General features: G+C 55.9%; 2 protein-coding genes across 9 annotated transcripts in view; both read right to left on the reverse strand.

The window, feature by feature from the left end:
* Nucleotides 1–5: 5 nt before the first annotated feature.
* On the reverse strand, nt 6–2,877 carry NUDT16L1 (nudix hydrolase 16 like 1). 2 transcript variants are annotated; one of them, XM_012576824.5, is made up of 3 exons: nt 2,600–2,877; nt 1,921–2,181; nt 6–996 (listed from the first exon to the last, which is right to left on the reverse strand). In XM_012576824.5, the coding sequence occupies exons 1-3, from the start codon at nt 2,822–2,824 to the stop codon at nt 565–567; spliced, it is 918 nt and encodes a 305-aa protein (XP_012432278.1). In that variant the 5' UTR covers nt 2,825–2,877; the 3' UTR covers nt 6–564.
* Nucleotides 2,878–3,277: 400 nt separating this feature from the next.
* MGRN1 (mahogunin ring finger 1) overlaps nt 3,278–21,433 on the reverse strand; it is a 50,406-nt gene continuing 32,250 nt past the window's right edge. For 2 of the 7 annotated variants that reach the window (XM_072935551.1, XM_072935553.1), the window contains 12 exons: nt 20,872–20,924; nt 18,599–18,646; nt 15,460–15,528; nt 13,395–13,554; nt 10,782–10,891; nt 9,882–9,953; nt 7,350–7,573; nt 6,228–6,351; nt 5,710–5,759; nt 4,988–5,091; nt 4,406–4,450; nt 3,278–3,916 (listed from right to left, as the gene is read on the reverse strand). In XM_072935551.1, coding sequence (XP_072791652.1) covers nt 4,410–4,450; nt 4,988–5,091; nt 5,710–5,759; nt 6,228–6,351; nt 7,350–7,573; nt 9,882–9,953; nt 10,782–10,891; nt 13,395–13,554; nt 15,460–15,528; nt 18,599–18,646; nt 20,872–20,924 — 1,055 coding nt within the window. In that variant the 3' untranslated portion in view covers nt 3,278–3,916; nt 4,406–4,409. The remainder of the gene's footprint in view (nt 3,917–4,405; nt 4,451–4,987; nt 5,092–5,709; nt 5,760–6,227; nt 6,352–7,349; nt 7,574–9,881; nt 9,954–10,781; nt 10,892–13,394; nt 13,555–15,459; nt 15,529–18,598; nt 18,647–20,871; nt 20,925–21,433) is intronic. The other 5 variants (XM_072935548.1, XM_072935549.1, XM_072935550.1 and 2 more) reach the window with 3 other exon arrangements.

The raw sequence follows: 21,433 nt of genomic DNA on the forward strand, positions 1-21,433 counted from the left end.
AAGTGTTAAACTTTCAGCAAAGCCATTTATTCCACTTTCCTGCTCCCACAGATCTCCAGGTAGGGACCCACATGAGATCCCCAACGCCCCAGAGGGAATTCATGGCACGGGTGCCCCGTTGTGCCAACACCCCGAGCAGGAGCCCGGCCACTAACGTGGGCAGAGGTGCCTGACCAGAAGCCCCAGGCCTCAGCTGTGTCCATACCAACACAACCACGTCCAAGTCAAGATGGGGCATTTAAAAAATTGGATGTTTTGTTCCTTACAAATCAAAGGGGGACCTGACAGCAGCAGTGTGTCCCTGAAATCAAAGCATTACTCTAAGGCTCTGGCACCCTCACGTAAGCACATGAACTCCCTGCGGGGGCTGTGCAGGTTGATCTGGGAAGCTCGCTAAGAGTTTAATGGCCATAAAAATAAAATCGCTTTTCCCTGCTTTAGACAAACCCAAGCCCTCCCGGCTGGGCAGTGGGATCGCGTGGGCAGCCATTGCAGCAGCCACGGGTCAGAACGTTACAAGTCTCTCAGCTCACCCACTTTTAATTGAGCGCCACCACGGCGGCGTCACTCCATCCCTTCAGCCACCGCCTGCTCTGCCATAGCATCAGCGCCCAGCCCCACGTGCTGCTCCAGCGCCTCGGCCTCCCCCAGGCCCTGCCCCTCCAGCCCCACCAGGTGCTGCTCGGCCCCCACGTGCACCATGCCCGGGTGCTCTGCCCTCTCTCCCAGCTCGTTGCCCGCTCTACCCAGCTCGTTGCCCGCCTTGTGGTGGTGGTGTCCTGCTGCCCCCCCGCCGTGGTCGATGGCCGCCTTCTTCGGCCTCTGCGTGGCAGCCACCGCCTCGGCCAGCTTCTCCTCCGGCACCATGTTCAGGATCTTCAGGGCAAACAGGAGCTGGAACTTGGCGGTTCCTACGAAGGAGTTGGCCAGGAAGTTGGGCAGCCCGCCCATGCGATCCTTCTGGGTGTAGAGGGGGACACGGACCATGCCCATCACCTGCAACAGCACGGGCACAGCTCAGCAGGGGCCACAGCAGCACCAGCCCCCCCGCCCCACCCCCCTTGGCCCCACACCCTCACCCAGTGCCCGCCAGCCCTCGGCCCAGGCTCTCCCTGCCCCGTGCCAGGTCCTGCCCCTCCCTCCCTCACCAGCCCCTGCCCTTGCTGCCCTCTGCCCCACTGAGCCCCTTCAGTGCCCCTGCCCAAATGCCCCCAGGGTCCTACTCTACCTGCCCAGCCCCTCAGCCCGGCCCTGGCTCTGCTCCCCCTTCTGCCCCATTGGAGGGATCCCGCTGCCCCAGGCCACTATGGGGAGTCCCGCTTTCCCCTCCAGCCCTGCCCTGCCCTGCGTGGGGACACCCACGAGTCCCCTCGAGCAGGCCACAACCCAGCGCCCGCACACTGCCGGTGCTCGGAGGGCTGCTGGCACCCACCGAGCGCCCCGTGGGCACGCGGGGAGGCCCCCGGGCTCTCACGCTCCGCTCCGGCCATCAGCCGGGCTTGGCTGCCCGGGGGCAGGAAGGTGCCCCCCGCACGGGAGGAACTCGGGTCACAGCAACATCACCACACCGAGGTCACGATCCAGTCCGGGGCACTCGGCCCAGGGCAGGGGGAGATCCCCCCCAGCTGCAAACGGCCCTCGCCCGCATCCTGAGGCCGAGCGGTAACACGGGGCTCATCCCTGCGTGGGACACCGGGAAAAGCTGGAGCTCAAGCTCGCTAAGGTCTGGAGGCTGCGGCGCGACCCCGGCCACAGTCCCTAACGCCGATGCCACGGGCGGTGCGGGCACCTGCCGCCGGCAGCTCTACCTGCGGTGCATTCCCCGGCCGGGCTGGCCAGGGCAGCCCGGCAGACCCAGGAGGGAAGCGGCGCCTTCCCTGGGCTAACTGAGAGCTCGCACACCCCTCCCGGGTGTCCCACCTCCATCCCGTGGTCTCGGGAATGCACCGCGCTGATCTCGATGGTGTGCAGCTCCTCCAGGGTGAGCTGCCTGGCGTAGAAGTGTGCGACCACGCGATGTGGCCCCTCTGTCAGGTGCGAGCACAGATAGTCCGCTTCCGTCAGGCGCACACAGCCTAAACCCAAGCCCAGCACCCGATTCAGACCGTCCTCCAGGGACCAGTAACGGCGATCCACGAACCCCCCGGGAAAGCCCAGCAGTCCGTCAAATCGCATCTGCATCTGCAATAGAGGCGCAGGGTGTTAATGGGGCACGGCGCGGCCCCCGGCGGGGGGCGAGGGGGCGGCACGGAGGCCTCCGGAGGAGCCGGAGGGGCGCGGGAGGCGTCGCGGCCGCTCCGTCGCGGCACTACCGGCTCCGGCGCATCCAGGACCATCCACCGACAGCGGCCCGGCCGTCGGGGCTCTGCGCCCCGGCCGCACAGACCCGCGGGCTCGGGGGCTCCCCCTCGGGCTCGGGCCCAGCCTGATACTACCGCCCTGAACGGGAACTAGCGCGGAGCCACCGCCCCTCAGCCCGCCGCCCCCGGAGCCCGCGGCCCGACCCAGCCCCGTCCGCCCCGACCCAGCCCAGGGCCCGCCCGCCGCCGCCCTGCTCCCGGTCCCGGCCCCGGCCCGGCGCGGCCTCGCCCCCCCTCACCAGCACGGCGTAGCGCAGCGGGATGCGGCCGAACAGCATGCCCGGGTTGGGCGCGTACAGCATGGCGTGGCACGAGTGGCTCCAGCCCGGGCCGAGCCGCATCGCCTCGTACCGCGTGAGCGGCTTCAGCTCGGGCACGCCGGGCACGCCGAGCGTGGGCAGAGGCGGCAGCGCGCCCATGGCGGGCAGCGGGCCCATGGCCGCCATCGTCCCCACCGCCGCCATCGCCTCGCGCCACCGCCGTCCGCTCCGCGCACGCGCCGCGCCCACGACGCCGCGGGGGCGGGACCGCCGCCCGTCCTCGGCCAATGGGAGCGCGCCGCGCGCCGCGGGGCCAATGGGCTCTCGGCGGCGCCCGCCAATCGCCGCGCGCCAGAGGCGGGCGGACGGCGGGCGGTCAATGAGGGGCGGGCGGGCTGCGCGCGCCGCGCGCCTTATTAGGGCAGCGCGCGCGGCCAATCACAGCCAAGCGCCGAAGGGCATGCCGGGAAGGAGGCGGGGGCGGGAACGAGCGAGCCGACCCCCGTGCCTTGGCCACGCCCCCGAACCAAACCCGCCCCTGCCCATTGGTCACGCCCCTTCCTTGGCCCCGCCCCTCCGTCTGGCCCCGCCCCTCCACCCTGGCCCCGCCCCCAGCCCCCTCAGCCGCCCGCTCCCCCCCGCACACGGACTCGCGTGGCTGCTCCACGGGTTTATTACTACAAACATAGACCGGGAGGTGGGGGGATGTGCCCCGGGACCCCCCGCAGAAGCAGAACAAGGCACACGGCGTGGGCAGCGCCGGGCTCTGCGGGAGCGGGGGCGCGGGGGTCACCCCGCACGGGCCGGGACGGGGCTGACCCCCACGTCCCCCCGTGACGGCCGCGGGGTGGGCCGGGGCTGACCCCCGCACTGCCCCGCTCCCGCGGAGCCCCGCGCCCCGGCAAGGCAGGGAGGGCCACAGTTATGTACAGGGGCAGTGACAGCAAAGGGCTGTGCTCGGTAAGTACAAAATATACATCGGTAATGTCCTTCATCTGCCGACTCGAACCGCGAACTCCCGCCCCGGCCCCTCAGACATCTCCCACGGAAAAACACGACACCAGCCCCTACCCACCGCCAGCAAACATGCACGGGCTGTGCCCAAACCGCGTCGGTGCGACACCCGCGCTGCGGCCCCGGAGAGCCCGGCGGGCTCCGGCGGCACCGGCGGGACCGGCCCCGCTCACGGAAGGCTCTGCTCGTCCTCCAGGTGCAGACGGGTCTGCTCGAAGAGAAGGGGCTGCGTGGGGCTGCCGGTGCCGCGGACGGGGAGCGTCTTGGTGAAGTCGGACGAGCCTGCGTGGGGAGAGGGAGTTCAGCCTCAGTAAGGGCAGCCCTGGCCGGTGCTCAGCCATCCCTCCCGCCCCGCACCGACCACAGGAGATGGGGCTGCAGCCAACCACTCATCCCTCAGTGCAGGCTGCGTGTCACGGGTGGGACACAGGACACTGAGCGGGGACACTGCCACAGCCTGGGAGAAGCCAGCAGGGACCTGGATGTTGGTGGTGCCCCGAAGGCAGCAGAGCCCACGCTCAGCAGAAGCCAGTGGGGAGGGGTTTCTGCTGCCCGGCCTGGTGTCCTGGCACTCAGGGGCAGCAGGAATTCTGTGCCAGGAATAGGAAGGGAGCAAGGACAGAGCCGGCAGGACAGCCCGGCTGGTTTGCTGCCCCTCCTTCCCTGCCCCGGTGGCCAGGACCAGCCCCATCCCTGCTCTCTGCCAGCATTCCCAGGAGGGCCCTGCTGCCCCACACAACAGGGATGCGTAAGAAGAACAAGAAGACGTACCAGCTTACTCCTCTATACCAACAGAGCAGGAATCAGGACCAAGTGCTGCCCAAGACAGGAGGGAGGAAGGCAGACAGAGAGGGAAGGAGACATTAGAGAGGTAACTCAGAACAGACTGCGACTCTACGGAAGAAAACAGGCTGCAACGACAACAGTCAGAGGTGAGGACAGCGCAGTGTCCCACGGGCACGCCGCACTGGGACCCTCCCTGCCGTGACAACACTGCCCCAGTCCCCAGCTGCTGGCCCGATCGCTCCCCTCCCTCACCCAGAAGCAGGAGCACACTTGGGAGCACACAGGAGGCCTTTGTCACACAGAACTGTGCTGGGAGGGGCCGTGGCCCAAAGAGAAGAAAGGAGGGGAAGGACAGAGACACGAGGGTGAGGGAGGAGGAGAGAGAAGGGGGCCATTACCTCTGTATAAGGCCCCCTTGCCCACTGCTCGCCCTGCCCACTGGAGTGGGAGCCCGTGCACTGGGCAGGAGCATTCCAGTCCCACCCCGGGGCTGTGGGACACAGCTCCACGCACCCCCTGGCCCTGGAGCCACGGTGGCAGCTCCGGCCCCAACGGCACGGCCATTACCTGGCAGGAACACGTCGACCGGGGGGTCACTCTCGGACTGCGTCAGGCTCCGGCTCTCACCACAGCCACCGTCCTGCAGCACGTCCTCGACCGAGGGTGGGCGGCTACCTGGAACCAGCCGAGAGCGGCCCCTCAGCCCCCAGCACGGACTGTGGGCACTCACAGCCAGGGTGGGTCGAGGCCTTGCATGTGAGGAAGCTGCCCAGGCCCCCCCAGCCCCTCTGAGGTTCCAGGAGTGCCAGTCACATTGGTCCGGGTCACAGTGCCAATGGGCCACCTCTTCACGTGCAGCCTCGTGGCCCAAAGCGTGCCCATCACTCCTCTCTCACACCCCATCCTTGTCCCCTCTGGGTGCTCACTGAGCACCAGAGACCATCCCAAGGACCCAGGGACCCATTCTGTGTGCCCAGTACAGTGGATGTGCTCTCACCAGGACCCCAGTGGTGTCCTCACTGGTGCAAGGAGAGCTCATGGCATGGAAAGCTCTACCTGAGTAAAGCTCAAAGCAAGGTGAGAGGCTTGGCAAATAAGCCAGGGAGACCTGTGGATTTTGCTCCCTCGCCTCCAATAAAAGACCCTGGCACATTTTTCTGGTGAAGAACAGTGCCTCAGAGATGGATTTAGGGGGCTGGATATTTCTGAGCTCAGTTGTTCATTCCCCAGTGGTCCCTGTCCCACACAACAGCACTGAACATCGAACCAAGGTCTGGCTGCACCCACACCTACCCTGCTGCACCGATGAGGCCTCCTCCATCTCTTCCCCTGCCACGCTCTGTAAGGAGGGACAGCACAGGTTACTTTTTCAGCTGGAGGCTTTGCTGTGCCATTCTCCTGCTCTGGCTTTCTCCGGGGAGCTGTGCTCAGGGCCAGGGCTTGTTCCAGGGCAGGAGCAGGGTGCTACCCCAGTGCTGTAGCACCACAGGCTGGGATAGAGGGGTCTTACCAGCACTGGAAGCTCCTAATGCCCAGCTCCCACCCCTGCCCCAAACACTGCTGGGCTCGCCCAGGATGATGGGGAAGGTCAGATCTGCCATGGCTCCAGCTAAGTGGTTTTCCACACCCAGAGATGTCAGGAGCACAGGGAGTGGCTACATCCTTCCCCATGGAGCCCTAGGGGTAAACAAAGCAGCCAAGACTCTTGGCTCTGGGCAATGGCCCTCCAGCAGGCACTTGCCATGTCCCAGAAGCCCCCCCAGAAGAGCTCTGGTTCAGAAGCCCCCCTAGCAGAGCACACACTTACCTCTGGAGAGCTGGTCTCCCTCAGGACCAGCTCACCCCCGCTCAGCACCGCCTGCGAGTCAGAGTCCTCGGAGAGCTTCTCCTCATCCTCCTCATGGATCGGGGATGAGGGAGACCGTAGTGTGCTGCAGCAAGAGAAACTCCATTTGCAGGGAGCTGCCAGCACCCTGGGGCCTGGAGGACTTGGGGGCAGCACAAGCCAGCTCTCGTGAGCAGGAGCTCAGACTGGGGAGCTGAATCCACCAAGGCCTCCAGTACTGGCCACATGGAAACAGCAGCAGCAGGGTGGGACAGAGCCAAGTGGTGCCAAACTCCAGCACAGCAACAAGAGGCCCAGTCCCACGCTGCTCCTCACACTTTCAGCACTCCCTTCTCAGGTGAAAATCTGGGCTGGAGCACAGTGAGGAGTGCCAGAAACACACCAAGTCTGACCTGATCTGAACAGCCCCATATCCTCACCTAACCCCTCCATCACAGGGCCAACAGAGGAGCCTTCAGACAAGAACTACAGGATCTCAATTCAGCACTTTGTGCTCTGAAATACAGGTCACTCCTCTCCCCATTCCTTTGCTCCTGAGGAGCAACATGGAAAGCTGAAATCCAATAAGGTTTGGACATAAAATGTAAATTCTAGGACTAAGGAAGGAGGCATTTCCAGCCGAAGTCTTTACTGTGGGGGTGGTGAGGCCCTGGTACAGGTTGCCCAGAGAAGCTGTGGGTGCTCCATCCCTGGAAGTGTCCAAGGCCAGGTTGGAGAGAGCTTGGAGTCACCTGGGATAGTGAAAGTTGGCTGTCCACAGTGGGGAGTTGCAATGAGATGAGCTTTATGGCCCTTTCCAACGCAAACCATTTTGTGATTCTATGATTACATTCTCCTTGTTAAAAATCCTCTTTCTTTTGGTGACAGAGCCAGCCCTTAGGAGACACAAGCTGTAACCTCAGGTTGAACACAGGGACAATGTCCCAGTTCTCTCCCTGGCACAAGCACCTGCTGGCCTCCTAAAATTCTCAGTTAGCTGTGCTAGCAGTGATGGGACCAGCCAGAGCCCTCTCCTGGCTCCCAGTGCGTGTGGCCACCAAGCCTCAGGGCTTGCAAGAGGAGCGGACCCCGTGCCCTGCTGACCTGTCTGGAGACTTGCTGAGCTTGCCCTTTTGGTGGCCACCCTCCAGGGCTCTGTCCATGGCCACGAGCGGGCGGCTGGCGGGAGGAACCCCGTCCACCACCCCCGAGTAGGTGATCTCGTCGTAGAGAGGGGCGGAGGGCAGCGAGGGGGACGCGGAGCGGAGGCCGTTCAGCGCTTCCAGCAGGGAGATGGGCTCATAGCCCGGGGGGATGTTGTCAGAGCTCTGCAGGGGAGAAAGAGGGGGGATGTCAGGAAGATACCACAGGCTGGAAGCCCCCTGCCCCCCAGGCAGCCCATCCCCACAGCCACCGCTCCAGGTCCCCTTGGCTCCTTCCCTGGCAACAGACACACATTACACACATTCCCCTCAGGGCTGCAACGCTGGTGTGATGCTCCCGGCAAGGTTGGGCATTTCCCTGATGTGTTTTCAAGAGCTGGGCAAGGAGGGTGGCAAAGCAGGCTCCTAAAACACCGCTAGAAAATATGTTTGGATTTTTTCCCCTGAAAGCTCCTCCAGTGGTTCAGAGACCCTTCCAGCTCAATGAACATCCCACTTGTGTTCCCAGCCATGAACAGGCAGCTTTTCACAGCACCACCAGTGCCACAGAGGCAGAGCTGAAGGAGGGAAGCATGTGTGCACCAGCTGAGAGATGGTTCTTGAGGCCTACCCCAATTCCACTTCTCCCATGTCCTCTTGCTGTTAACACAGGCTCCATGCACAGTCACCTCTGCTAAAAGGCAGGAAAGGATCACAGAGCCACTGACCTCATAAGGAAGAAGGAAAACCACACCAATTCCCATTCCCTCTGTAAACCACAAAGCTGCCAGTCAAAGGGAACCCTTGCAAAGCCATTAAATCAACACTGGTTTAACTCCAAAAATCCTCCTGATCATAAAGACCCTGTGGACATAGACAAATGGGGTTTATGCTGCACCCTAGGAGGCCACAGACACCCCAGCACAGCCTGATGCAAATCAAGAGGTGACACTCCCACAGTTCAGGCTGCATCAAATTGAGATGTTTCAGCCCTGTGTCCTCAAGGAGATGGTTCTAAGTTGTACAGAGGATGGCACCGTGCTGCTAAGCCTGACCATGAACCTCCACAGCTTCTGTGTGCCCCATGTCCCAGTCACACCTGCAGATGAACCTGCCCAACACAGCCCCTAATCTGGTGAGAGCTGAGTGCTGAACTGACTCACCTGTGGTCACAGCAGGAGTTAGGTCTGATGGGCAGGGAGGAATGTGTGGCACCTGGGGTCAATCACCAACCCACATCCCAATATTGGTCCCGTGAGGGTTATGAGCTTTGAAGACAAACAGCTCAGCTAAACAAGGAATGACTTTCCAGCTGCTGCCAGCTGTAGGTGGTGGGGCCAAAAGCCATCTCCAAAAAACTTTCCATCTGCAGACAGCAGCTCAACTGTGCTAGTCTGTGTACAGAAAAGTCAGGGAGACAAACCCCCTTGGATTCCTGTTTGGGGATTTTTCTCCTGGCTGTGCAGAGGAGAACCCTGAGGGTTCAAAGGCTGCCTTTTGCTGTGGTGGAAGCTCAGGCTGCACGGCACAGCTCAGAGCCTGGAGGAGGATTTCCCAGCCAAAAACCCTCACTGGGACACCATTCCCTTCTGGGACACTCACACCACACCCTCAGGAACACTGCCAGTCCCTGTGGGAGCCTTGCAGAGAGCCAGGTCATGCCAGAATGGGTTCAAACCTGAACCAGCACCAGGTTTTATCCAGACCTTCAAGCCCAGCAAGCCGTGTTCCTACAAGGCCAAGCATCTGAGCTGGCTTGAGCAAAAGAAAACTGCAACTTCCTTGATAGAGATGACAGCCATGGCTGCATTTGATGAAAGTACACAAAGAGGGCACAAACAGCCTTCTTGGCCTGGGGGCTCCCTCAGGTTTCCCCTTGTCAGCTCCTGGACCCCTACAATTGCCAGTCATGCTGTCCCCAGCACAGCACTCCAGTTACACACTGCCACACCCACTCAGAGGGTCCCCAGCCATGACAAGCTCCATCCTTCCTGCTCCTGTAAAAGCAAACCAGTCTGTCACAGCCGGTGTTTCTGAATGCAAGACCAGCTCCAGCTGCACCTCTACATGCCAGCACCACAAACCACACCAAGATGTGCCCACACCAAATTGCCAAGGGGATGAGGTAAGTGCAAGGAAGCTTTTGGGTGAGCTGTGGGGACTGCAGCTTGCCCACAGTCCTATGCAGCTGTGCAAACATCTTGGCCAGGAGCCATAAATCAGCCAGGGGACAGTCCCTGAGAGTCAGCATCAGCCCCCTGTGCCAAGCTGCTTCCTTCTTGCTTGCTCCTCCACAGGCAAACCAGGGATGTCGGTGATCATCTGTGCAGGGTGTGAGCATCTCACTGCCAGTGTGAAGGATGTGGATTGTCACAGCCTGGCAGGGGCACAGGCCAAACCCAGCGTGCCAGCAAGCCCTCGTGTGTGACACTGCCACGTGCAGGTGACACTGCTGGCACAGAGCTGCCAAGTGCAACCAGCTGAGTCCACTTACTGTTCTTACTTCCCTCCTAGGCTTCCTGCTGGGCAGGGAGACAGAGCTCACCTTAAGGGGTTTAAAGGGGCGCTGTCAAGAGAAAACCAGTTTTAAAGAAGTTGTTTCTTGAGGTTAAGTGACAGGAAGAGACATACAGCATCACCTCACCTCGCTGAAGGTGACAGCACCCCTGTCCTCCACACATCATGCTCTGCTTCACAACCCTTGGGCATTCAGCACCCTATTCCTCAGCCCCAGCTGAAGGCAGCAGCAGGCAGATGGATAAACCCAACCTTTTTCTGTGACAGTATCTGTTCCCATGAAAGTCTGTAGGATGATCTAGATGCACTTGTCCTTCTCTTCATTCTAATCTCAGTGTCTCACCAGAGCCAGCTGTGCAACAGTGCTGCTCAGGCAAAGAGCTGCTGTCCTTTCCACACTGGGGACATGCAACTGGGCCCTGAGGCCACCAGCACTGAACTTCTCATCCCACACTCCCTCAGATGCATGCCAAGACATCCAGGGAAGCTGCCACAAGGAGGCCTTTCTACCCCCATGCTGGGAACCCCAGTGCCAAGGGCATTTCATCCATGTACTGCCACAGAGATTTGTGTGCAACTCAGACTGGAACCCGTCTGCCCTGTTTTCACAGCTCCCACCCTATCATGCTGCCCAGGGACTGCCACTTTTCTGTTGGGCCAGGCAACAGGAAACCCTCTCATCCTGGGTTTTCTGTGGATTTGTTTCCTCTAATCCAGTTGTGTTACTAATCCAGCAGGTTGGTAAGAAAAGGCAGCACTGCTTGGGAAGGCCTCCTGAGGTCCCAACCATCAGTCCAAGCAACTCATGCACCCATCAGCTGCTTGCTGAGGCTGAGACCAGCAGCCAGGCTTTGTACAGGGGTCAGCAGGTACTTACAGAGTGCTCATCGTGGTCCACACTCTGTGCCAGGACAGGGCTGAACGACACCGGCGACAGAGCCCCCGGCTTCTTCCTCACCGCCCGGATCTGCAGCAGGGCACGGAAGGCTGGGAGAGAACAGGAGTGGTGACTGCACAGCCCAGCAGGGCCAGGCCATGCCAGAGCTCCTGGCCTTGCCACAGACACATTTTGGGCATGAGGGAACTCCCGTGAGCATGGGGAGCGGGGCCATGGAGTGCCCCAAAGCCAAGTGATGGGGTCGGGCTTCCTCTGATCTACACAGGGAAGGGATCTGCTGGCTGGAAAGGTCTGGGTGCACAGAGCCCTTGTGGAGAACAGGCACTGCCTGCCCCAGTACAGTCATAGACAGGGTACTTCAGCAACCCTACAAGTGTAGAGGCCCAGAAACACTCTCCTTAAGAGTAGGTTATGACAACGCAGTAAGAAAAACATAGCTCAGCCTCAGGAGTGCACTGCATGCTACACGTTGGGTGGGGGACTCATTAAATCCCCTCTGGGTTCCTTCAGACCCCACCAACCTTGGCCCTGGGGTCCTGCTGGGGTGGTGAAAGGCTCCAGCTGAAGGGTTAGTGACTGTACTCTTCTCTCCAGCACAGCCACCCCTCAGTCCTCCCACCACCAGAGCCTTGATCTCCACTCCCTGCAGATCTCTTCTATCTGTAGATCTTTAATATTGCTTGTTCCTCTGTGCCAAGGGCCTATACAAACGAGCCAGACATCAGTTCTGATGCAGCTGTGAGGACTTGCCAGGCATCTCCCTAGCTCTTGTTGCACCTAGCCCCTTCAAGATCAGCCTAGAGCCAGAGAACAGAGGTACAAATCTATCCTTGCTGCCTCTGCACTCCCCAGAAGCAGATTCCCAGGAAGTCTGAGATGGGGGCATTTTCCAAACAAATACAACCTACTGCCCTACAGCCTGCAGATGAGACAATGCTGTTCCTGTGTTTTATTATGTGCTACCTATAGTCAAAGCTGTCTGGCACTTCCTCTGGTTAGATCCTGCTTTTGGTTACTGATCTTTGCCATGTTTGGACTGTTTGGACTTAATTTCTCAGGCCAAACATCTGTCTTAGGCTCTTTATTTCTTTCCCTGAGAATTGTCAGTTAGAAACAATCAAATACTTCAGAGACCAGGGGGTAAAAAACACACTCTGCCCCTTCCAGCAGAAACACAAAATTCTGAAGGGCCTCCTGTGCCTCTGTGCTTTTGAGAAAAAACACAGAATTCAGCAAATGCTGCCTGAGTGTCAAAACATGTATTTAAGTTTTTCCATCTTTTGGGAGCTGAGCAATGCAGGGGTTAAGCAAATCCTCCTAATTCCTGGCAGAGCAAAAGACTCCAAAGTGACTGTTACCTCATCCCTACCTCCTGATGAAATCTGGGTAAGGCTGTCAGAAGATAAAAAGAAATCATGCTATGTACTTGGACATCCCTCCACTGGTGCTGGCTGCTCTCTCAGCCAGATGCCCTCAGGATAAAGCTTCTCCATCCCTTCTTTTGGGGGATTTTCCAACATCTTCACCAAAACACAAGAACTGCTGAGATGGCACAGCCCAGAGCACCTGCACCTTCAAATCCAGCCCAGGGAGAGGGTGAGTGGCCAGGCAGGCACTGGACAGAGCCATTCTCCTCTCCTGTCTGAGAACATTTATTCTAGATGCCAGTGAGAGCAGCAGCATATGCTGAGCTTTGGGGTGGGGTGCTGAAAAGAGGCTCCTCCTGCAGCTTTATCAGGAGCTGGGCAGGGCCCAGGTGTCCTAGGTTGGAAATGGGTGTGTGTATTCTATTCCTATCTGATGGGGCGGTTATCTTCTGTTCACTGGGCAGTTTTTCTTTATCTCTTCCACAACCCATCCTCCCTGCAGGAGATCTCTTCTGTTCATGGCCAGTGAGTGTCCCTGCATGGCTGAGAAAATTCCATCATCCATGGGGAGATGCTCTGCCCAGGAGCCAAGCATTCCTACCTGGATCCAATCTGACCTGGGAACTCTACAGCAGCCTTTGCCCCCTGCATTCCCAGAGGAGCAGCTTTCTTCCCCACTGCATTCCCAGAGGAGCAGCTTTCTTCCCCACTGCATTCCCAGAGAAAGACCAGGCCCAGCCCTGGAGCTTCAGAGGAAAACTCCCCCCTTGTCCAGGATCCTGCTCCAGCAGAAGCACAGCTGGACTGCAGGAGGGCTGAGCCACCATGGGATGGGACTGCTGCCACCTCCCTGACCCACAGGGTGTCAGGTCATATTTTGACTGTCAGTGTTGTTTTGTATTACTGCATTGATGCTTTTTGTTTATTTTAAATTTTCTTCCCTAATAAAGAACTGGTATTCCTGCTCCCATATCTTTGCCTGAGAGCCCCTTTAATTTCAAAATGATCATTCAGAGGGAAGGGGGTTTACGTTTTCCATTTCAGGGGAGGCTCCTTCCTTCCTCAGCAGACACCTGTCTGTTCAAACCAAGACACCAGGGCACTCAGGAGCCTGCAGATGGGGCAGTGGGTGGCCTGGTGATGGGGGCAGTGGCTGGGCTGGTGACAGGGCAGTGGGTGGGCTGGTGGCCAGGGCAGTGGCCAGCCTGGTGGCCGGGGCACTCACGCAGCCTGCAGATGGGGCAGTTGTTGGCCTGGTAGCGCAGGGTGTCGGCGCAGGAGTTGCAGAGGCAGAGGTGGCGGCAGGGCAGGATCAGGGTGTCCCGCAGGTCCGACAGGCAAACCACGCACTCGTTGCTGTTGTCGCTGTTCTCGTCGTCTGAAGGCTGCAAGGAGAGGCAAAGGGTTGGCATGGCAGCGGTGGGGGCTATGCCAAGCTGCCAAGGGATAGGAGCCTGGGAGAATTTCCCACCCAAAAGTCTGGAAATTATCTTTTTGCAGCTCTCAGCAGGGGTTCCTCAAGGAGAGCAAACTGTAGCCCACACAGCCCTGCTCATGCTCCTTCCTCTCAGGGCACTGCACTGGGAATTCATGGCAGAGCTGTCCTTCCCCAGAGCCATGTTCTGTTCAGAGGGGACCCTTTTGGGGCAGGGATCCCTTTGACTGAGGCTGACCAGGAGCAAGCTCCTGCCTCCCATCCTGGTGGCTCCAGGGTCAACAGGGAAGTGAACTCTTTGGCACTCTGGCCTTTCTTCCCCACAGACAGAGCAGCCCCAAAAGGAGCTGTGTGCTGCCTGTCATTCCAGCCATGTCTAGCCCAGCTTCCACAGGTTCTCTTGTGCTGGCACAAGCCCTGATGCAGCTGCAGGAGAACCAGCCCAGGGCACTCAGCTGCCCTCAGCTACCCTGCTGAAAGGCTCATTAGTGTGCACCCATTCAACATGAACGTGCTTCACACCCATATTTCTCAGAGCCCCACAAATTGGACCACAGCCACTGATCAAGCTGGGAAACTCCCTCTCCAACTACAAGACTGACACCATAAAACTCCAGTCTCCCCACTGATGTCACAGAAGTTGTGCCAGAGCCCACCATGATGACCCAGGATGGGGTACCCTCCACCTTCACCTGGGGCCCCTTTGGTCACCAGGGCTAACACATGCCAGACCATGAGCAACCTCGGTGTAAACAGCATTTGTGCTGCTGCCACATCCTCAGCCAGCCTCTTTTTGAAGGGAGAGCAGGCTCTTTGCTGTCCCACTCACATGGTTTGCTGAATAAGGAAGAACAAAAATGGCCCCAGGCCACTTGTCTGATGGGCAGGAACATGGGATTGCTGGATCACGAGAATCATCACAAGACCCTGGAAGGCCCAAAAAAAAGCCCTCAGTCCTGTTAATTCCATCCATCAATTCTGTGCAAGAAAAATCTTGGAAAATACTTTTGCCTCCTGCCTCTTCAGGTGCTACCAGCTGGCACAGGCAGACAGGGATCACAGGATGCTCTGGGCAGGGCACTGGAGAGGAAACCTTGCTTGTCTTGCTCTGTGGTTACTCCACTGTGTGCAAATAGTGGACTCCACACCCCGGAGCCATGTGATCCCAAGGCCAGCACTGGGCACACTCCAGAGCCCAGGTGGCAGCAAAGGGCAGCTCAACAAAGGCTAAAGGAAGAATAAAGCAGTCACACAACCTGTGCAGGGCTGTGCAGCAGGCTGGGATCCAGCAGCAGCTCCTGCCTCAAGATGGGAAGTTTCTGGTAATGGCATTTGCATATACATCCCTTAGGGGTGCTGTGCTCCCTCCTGCTGGGAAATGCAAGAGGAATGTCTCTGTACACTGGCAAGCCCCAGAGAGCTCAGTTCTCTGAAACACTACAGGAACATGCAGAACCCCCAGCCAGAACATGAAGGAGCCACAAAAGCAAAACACAGACACCAGGCACGACTGCCTTGACTGTAGAGAGACAGCAACACTGGCTCTCTACAAGCCCTAAAAATCAGTGCTCTGACACACCCCTGGGGCATTGATGCCCTTCTCTCCTATCAATCCCAGCCACAAGGAACATCCTCAAGAACCTCATGCTGCCTAAAAGTACCTCAGCACAACTCCACTGACTGTTTGGGCCTGACACCAGGGATGATCTGTCATGCCTGGGCTTCTCAGGTGCCTGCAGGAATCACACAGACTGGGCTCTAGGAAGCACCTCCACCCTGCCCTGACAATTAAGCTCAAAAGCAGAAGGTGCAGGCTGGAAACTCCCAGCTGAGGGAGCCTCCTGGGCACCTTTACCTTGGTCTCCTGGTTGTTTTTGTTCTCGATGCCGTAGATCTCCTGAAGCAGGTAGCTCACCCGGTCAACCTAGGGGAGAACACCACAGCTGGAGTGACAGCTGCTCTGTCCTTTACTGGTTTATGACCACCTTCCCTCCCTCCCATGCCAAATGTTCATGTTACACCCAGAGCTCCCCTATAGTGACATGAAAAAGGTAACAGAAAAAAATATTGCAAAGGACAGCTGGGAGAATGAGCCTCTCCTTGCTCAAAAGTAGAGCCCATCCTGCCTGGTCTGAGAGAGAATAACAGAAGTGGCTAGCTGGGCTATCAAGATAATGTAAAAACAAGCATTTTGCTTGTCCCAGACACTGGTAATACACACCCACAGCTCAAATAACCAGAGGCAATCAGCCTTCTACAGTCCTCTCCTCTGTGAGGTCCTGCTTAACTTTAACCAAGATGAACTTCCACCCTCTTCTGTAACCTCAGAGGATGGGCTAGGCCAACAGCTCCTTCCTGGCACACCAGTGGCAGCACATCAGCCCCCTGCTCATCTCTGGGGGCATAAGGTTAAGCTACTGAGGACAGACAAACCGTGTCCCTTAGCATGAGAAGCAGCACTCGAGGAATATTTCTGTGTTAGTGCAATGTCATTTATTACCATCCCCAGGCCCTTGGTGGCATCTCTAAATTAGGGGTGTGGTGGCAGAAGGTGCTTGAGGCACAGGTGGAAGTTGGTCTGAGCCCCAGCCTGGGACAACTCCAAACTGGCAGCTGCCTGCAAACCCCACTGAGCAGCTGAACTTCAGCACTGAGACTGATTCAGTCAAGATTCAGTCTTGATAAACATCCTTCACTGATGATCTGGATGAGGGGACCAGAGGTACCCTCAGTAAGTTCACAGACAGCACAAAGCTTGATGGGAGTGTTTATCTGCTGGATGGTAGGAAGGCGCTGCAGAAGGATCTGTAACACCAGGGGAGGACACCAGGTTGGACACCAGGAGGAATTTCTTTACAGAAAGGGTTGTTAAACATTGGAAGGGGCTGCCTGGGGAGGTGGTGGAGTCAGCATCCCTGGAGGTGTTCAAGGAATGACTGGGCTGGGTGGCATGGTGGTGATCAGCCACAGATTGGACTCGATGACCTTGCAGCTCTTCCCCAACCCTAAATGACTCTGTGATTCTGTGACCTGGTGCTACACAGAGCTTCCCCAGAGCAGGATGTGTTCCTCCACTGAAACCTTCACGACAGGTAAAAGGGTGAGGGGGTTGCAAGGTACCAAAGAGGCACATCTCCTAGAAAGGGGAAGGAAACACTTTCCTGCCATCTCCAGTAGCTGCCCAGCTCCCAGCATGCAGTGAAGCCAAGCCACCAGCACCTGATGCTAAAAAGAGGTGGTCAATCCCAGGGCCTCTTTAATTTCCATGTCAAACTGGCCTCTCTCCTCTCCTCTTGTCACCACTCAGAAGAGGAGTGGCTTTGCCATGGCATTCCCGTGCTGCAGAAGAAGACACATGGCAAGGTGGGGGCAGGAGCTGGCTGTACCCAGCCCATTTGCCAGTTCAGAAATGCTCTGAGCAGGGACACAGCAGTGATAACAAACTAATTCCAGAGTGTTCCTGTGTAACTCAGTGTGCAGCTCACAGACAATCTGTTCTAGGCCTGCATTTCATGGCAATGAGATCAGCTGTTGGACTGCTGAGCAAAACGCTCTGCAGCAGCTCACAACTCACCCAGGAAGTTTGGGAACAATTATGTGGGAGATGTTCTTTTGGAACTTGGCATTTCAAAGAGAGCCTTGTTCCAGCATCCTGACTCCTCAGAGGATCATGATGAGCAACTGTAAGTGCAGAAGTCATCAGCTCAAAGCACAGAAGATGTCAGGAAGAAAGAGGCCCAAGTCTCTGCAGGAATCTGTGTTCATTTTAACCTCTTCCCTCTAAAAATCCTGAGGAGCTTCTGTCCCGATAGGGAAAGGTGAGCAGTGCAACAAAGCTCTTCCTGGGAAGATCTCTAGGTTTCCAGAGTGGGAGTAATTCAGAAGGAGCAGGTGGCTGTAGACAATTCTCCACCTTCATGCTTCTCCAACCCATCCCACACCATGTCATCCTTCCAAAGGCTTCTGCTGCTATTTACAGCCTCAGCAGATGCACATGGAGCCAATGGCCAAGTCCAGATCATGGTTTTCTGCTGATTCTGCTGCTTGTATTCATCCATGCTGACTTCCTTCAGGCAGGTTGGTGCTTACACTACAACTGATCTCAGTTCAGCTCATGCACTGCTGCTTCCTGATCAATGCCCACAAAAGGTACCTACAACTCTAGCAATGGCAGGGAGGGGAAGGCAAAAGAAAAGCAGGGATGGCAAAGCATGTACAATGTTATACAGATGGTTTACTCCAGACATAGATTAACACCTCTGCTCTGTTCTCCTAAGGGTGCAGATGCTATCTCAGTTTCAGTGGTGCTGTGTGTTTTTCCAAATGCCATCTTGAGCTATGATTACTGCTTGTGCTTGTAGTTCTTTTCTGACCCAGGGATTGGAATGAACATCTTAGAGCAAAGAGTGTCTTATTAAGGCACTTAGTGACCTTTTTGGTAGCAAAAGGTACTTAATTCAAATCAGAAATCCCTAGCTATCAAGTAAGCAGATGAAGTGAAACTCACTTAAAGCTAAAACACAGCACACAGCTAAAGCTGAAAGGATCAACCACCAAAATCTCATCTCTTTCTTGAAGACATTTCAAACAGATCCTTGCAGCAGAATCACTACCAGATTTCTTTTCAGAAGCTGAAATTGCAGAATCACTACCAGAGTTCTTTTCAGAAGCTGAAATTGCAGAATCACTACCAGATTTCTTTTCAGAAGCTGAAATTCTTGGCAATCTTACCAGTTGCTTATGTATGTCCAGCTATGCAGGACCTCAATCTTGATAAGACACTACCCAGCTTCTGCACATCACACCACACCAGGATGGGGGACAAAATGACAAAATGAAGGGTTCCAGCACCTTGCTGCCTTTGCTTACAATATCTGAACTAAGGAGGTGAGATCTCAGGCTCTCAGTGAACACCAAACCCTCTCTCTGGGTACAGCCAGGCAGCTGTGGGAGACCAGCAAGTCTTTAAGAGCAGAAAGGAAACAGGTACTTACAATCTGCTTCTGTTTTAGTGGTTTCACGGAAAAACTGCCATCAACGTGCTAGCAGGAAAAAAAAAAAGACATTAAAGCATTAAATAGCTGCAGTGTACAAATCAGAACAGGCTTTTTTCAGAGCTGGTGTCTGCTAGCTAAGGGGAGAGTGGGGTGTGTATCAGCAGGACAGCTTGGAAGGCAGCAGTCCCTCCCAGCAGAGTTAGTGGAACAGGGTATTGGAGAGCTACTGGTCTGCTCCAGTGCAGAGCCAGGTGGACTTGGCTCAAGTTAAACCTGGCTGAAGTGGGTCAGAGCCCACACAAAACTCCCCTGGCACACTGGATGCTTTCAGGTTGCAAGCAGTCCAACTCGGTGCAGACACTTCTTCAGCCAGTCCAGCAAGACCTGGTGGGGAAAATTATTAACACCCCAAATAACAATAAGAGACAGAGTCACTCGAGCCCTGACAGAGCAAGGGGCTGCCATGAGGCTGAGAACAAGGTTTGTCCACTGGATGGAGTCAGAAACAAGTCCCATGTGCTCCACATCAGTATTTGGTGGTAGCAGGCACAGTCTGGAACAATTCTGTGCATGCTTGGCACCAGAATTTCTGATGGCAGCAGTGTGCCAGTTCTACTTTCCCCATTATCCACAAGGGCCACTAAAGTGAAAGAAACCAACTCCCCTGCCACAGTCTGGAGAGCAGCAAAGGAGACTCAGGGGATGCTCCAGCAGGTCCTGTGAACAGCTGCAGGTCTGCAGAAGGAGTCTCAGTAGGAAGGGACAACAACATCGCACCACAGACAAAACAGTCCTGTTTTCAGGCAAACAAGTTTCTGCCTCTGGAGGAGCTGCAAGGTCAGGCTACACAGGATCAAGGTTATTCTTCTGATCTTAAAGATACATACAAATAGCAAGTTACCAAGTCCTGCTGGTCTGTTTTTCCTCTGAACAAGCTCTGGGGATCAGCAGGGCTCATTTATCAAGGACCTCCCCTGGATTTATGGACCTGCACTTCAAAAGCTGCAATTACTTTAAGGATGGGGAATATATTTTAACCAAACAGGGATGTTGAGGAACTCAACATGTACTTTGCCTTGTGACTTTTTATTAAAAGGGAGATTTTAATCTTGTTTTAAGCATTAGGTGGAAGATGAGAGATAAGAAGTGGCTGAACAATGACTGAAGGATTCCAGTATGGTTTTTTTTTTACATCAGCCAGAGGAAACTACAATAACATCCCTGCCCTGGTCCTAGGGGTGCTGCAGCTGACTCCATCTCATTTCTGTCAGATGTCCAACTGGCAGGAGTAAAGCTACCTACAAAGGCAGTGCTCAGAGCAGCTTTCTTAACAGGGAAAACTCACTTTCTTCACAGATCAAGTCCAACAAAAAAAGCAACCTAGAACACTTAGAGCATCTTCCAGCCATATGTTTCCTTAGCACTGACTGTGCTTGCCATGCCCTCTGACTCAGCTTGTCACCATCCACATTATCCACCTCAGAGGAACAGAATTAGGACCTGGCAGGGACCAGGCACACTGAAATACACAAGTCAGCCACCTGCCAGCTGGGAAGTGGGGAATTTCCAACAGCACAGCACTGATGCTGCTCCCATCTACATTTCCAGCTCTGCTCCAGCAGCTCTTGCCTGACCTCAGTGTGTCACTGCAAGTATCACCTGCCCGGAAAATGTGTCTGCAGTATTACCACAACCAGACACAACAGGGTAATGCTATGGTTATGCAGTTATGGATATTGCAACTGTTTTCAGGGTCCAGTTACCAAGGGAAGAGAATTTGTTATCAAGGCTTGTGGACACAGCTTGGCCTTACCATGTAGGCAGGGTCAGTTATATCAAACACGCCACTCAAAAGCAGTGGAACTCAGCCTTTTCATAAGATGCCTCCCAGTCCTTCCAACAGGGCTTGGTCCTGTGTGTAAACTCAGGCCTAACAATAGAGCAACAGGGTCTGGACACAGCAGATCCAGTTCTGCAAAAAACATGAAGCCCTGGAAAACTGCATGGCAGCTGCCATGGCCAACACCTTCCATGGGAACACAGGAAACACCCCTGCTGTTCCCTGAATGACCAGCTCAGGTACAAATGATAATTACAGGCTGCACAGGAGCTTCTGCAAATGATTCTTTGTACTACAGCAGCACCCAGGAACTCCAGGCACAGGCCAGAACGCTGCTGTGCCAAGTGTTATATAAATACAAACTAATGACCTGTAAAAATGTTTACATACACAAGAACAGGGACAGAGGGATAAAAATACCCTCATTTACCTTTTCAAATGCAGCCAGAAGAACATGGGCATGACCAGTGACCTCAACCACCACTGCAAAAAGAGAAAGGGCAGAACTGGTTAAACCTCTCAAGCAGCACCAGCATAAAAGTATCCTGAGTTGAATTTTAGTCCACTTAAAATTTCTGAGCTTCCATCTGTTCTATTTTCACCTTTTCCTGCATTTAGAACTTTTCTTATCTTGTCATCAGGTTGGCTCAGAACAGAGCAAGAACAAAACCCTGCTGGGCTCTGTGGTGGGCCCTATACAACCATGCCTTCATCATCTTGGGTGCTCCAAACTATCCCACTTTGTTAGCAGAGGTTGAAAAAGGACAGTAAAAGAAAGCATTCAGCAGGGTTCTCCTGTCCCATGAAATTCCTGGGCTTAATTACCTGAATTTATCACAGATCTATCTGGTTTAACAGCAATTGGCAGCACTTCCAGCCCTGTTACTTATCACTCTATTTCCGTCTAGTCAGATATGCTTATAAAACATTTATTTCTCATACTAATTTCAGACCAGCTTTCACCAAAGACAAGCATTTTCCCTCTTCTAAAC

Source organism: Taeniopygia guttata, chromosome 14 (genome assembly GCF_048771995.1).
Source record: "Taeniopygia guttata chromosome 14, bTaeGut7.mat, whole genome shotgun sequence".
NCBI classification, from domain to species: Eukaryota; Metazoa; Chordata; class Aves; order Passeriformes; family Estrildidae; genus Taeniopygia; species Taeniopygia guttata.

Bases quoted from the DNA above. Each gene is read 5' to 3' on its own strand.
- NUDT16L1 (XM_012576824.5), bottom strand. From the start codon at position 2,824: ATGGCGGCGGTGGGGACGATGGCGGCCATGGGCCCGCTGCCCGCCATG. The intron at 2,182-2,599 runs GTGAGGGGGGGC...CCTCTATTGCAG, and splicing joins CGCTGCGCTACGCCGTGCTG to ATGCAGATGCGATTTGACGG. The intron at 997-1,920 runs GTGGGACACCCG...GTGCTGTTGCAG, and splicing joins CCCGAGACCACGGGATGGAG to GTGATGGGCATGGTCCGTGT.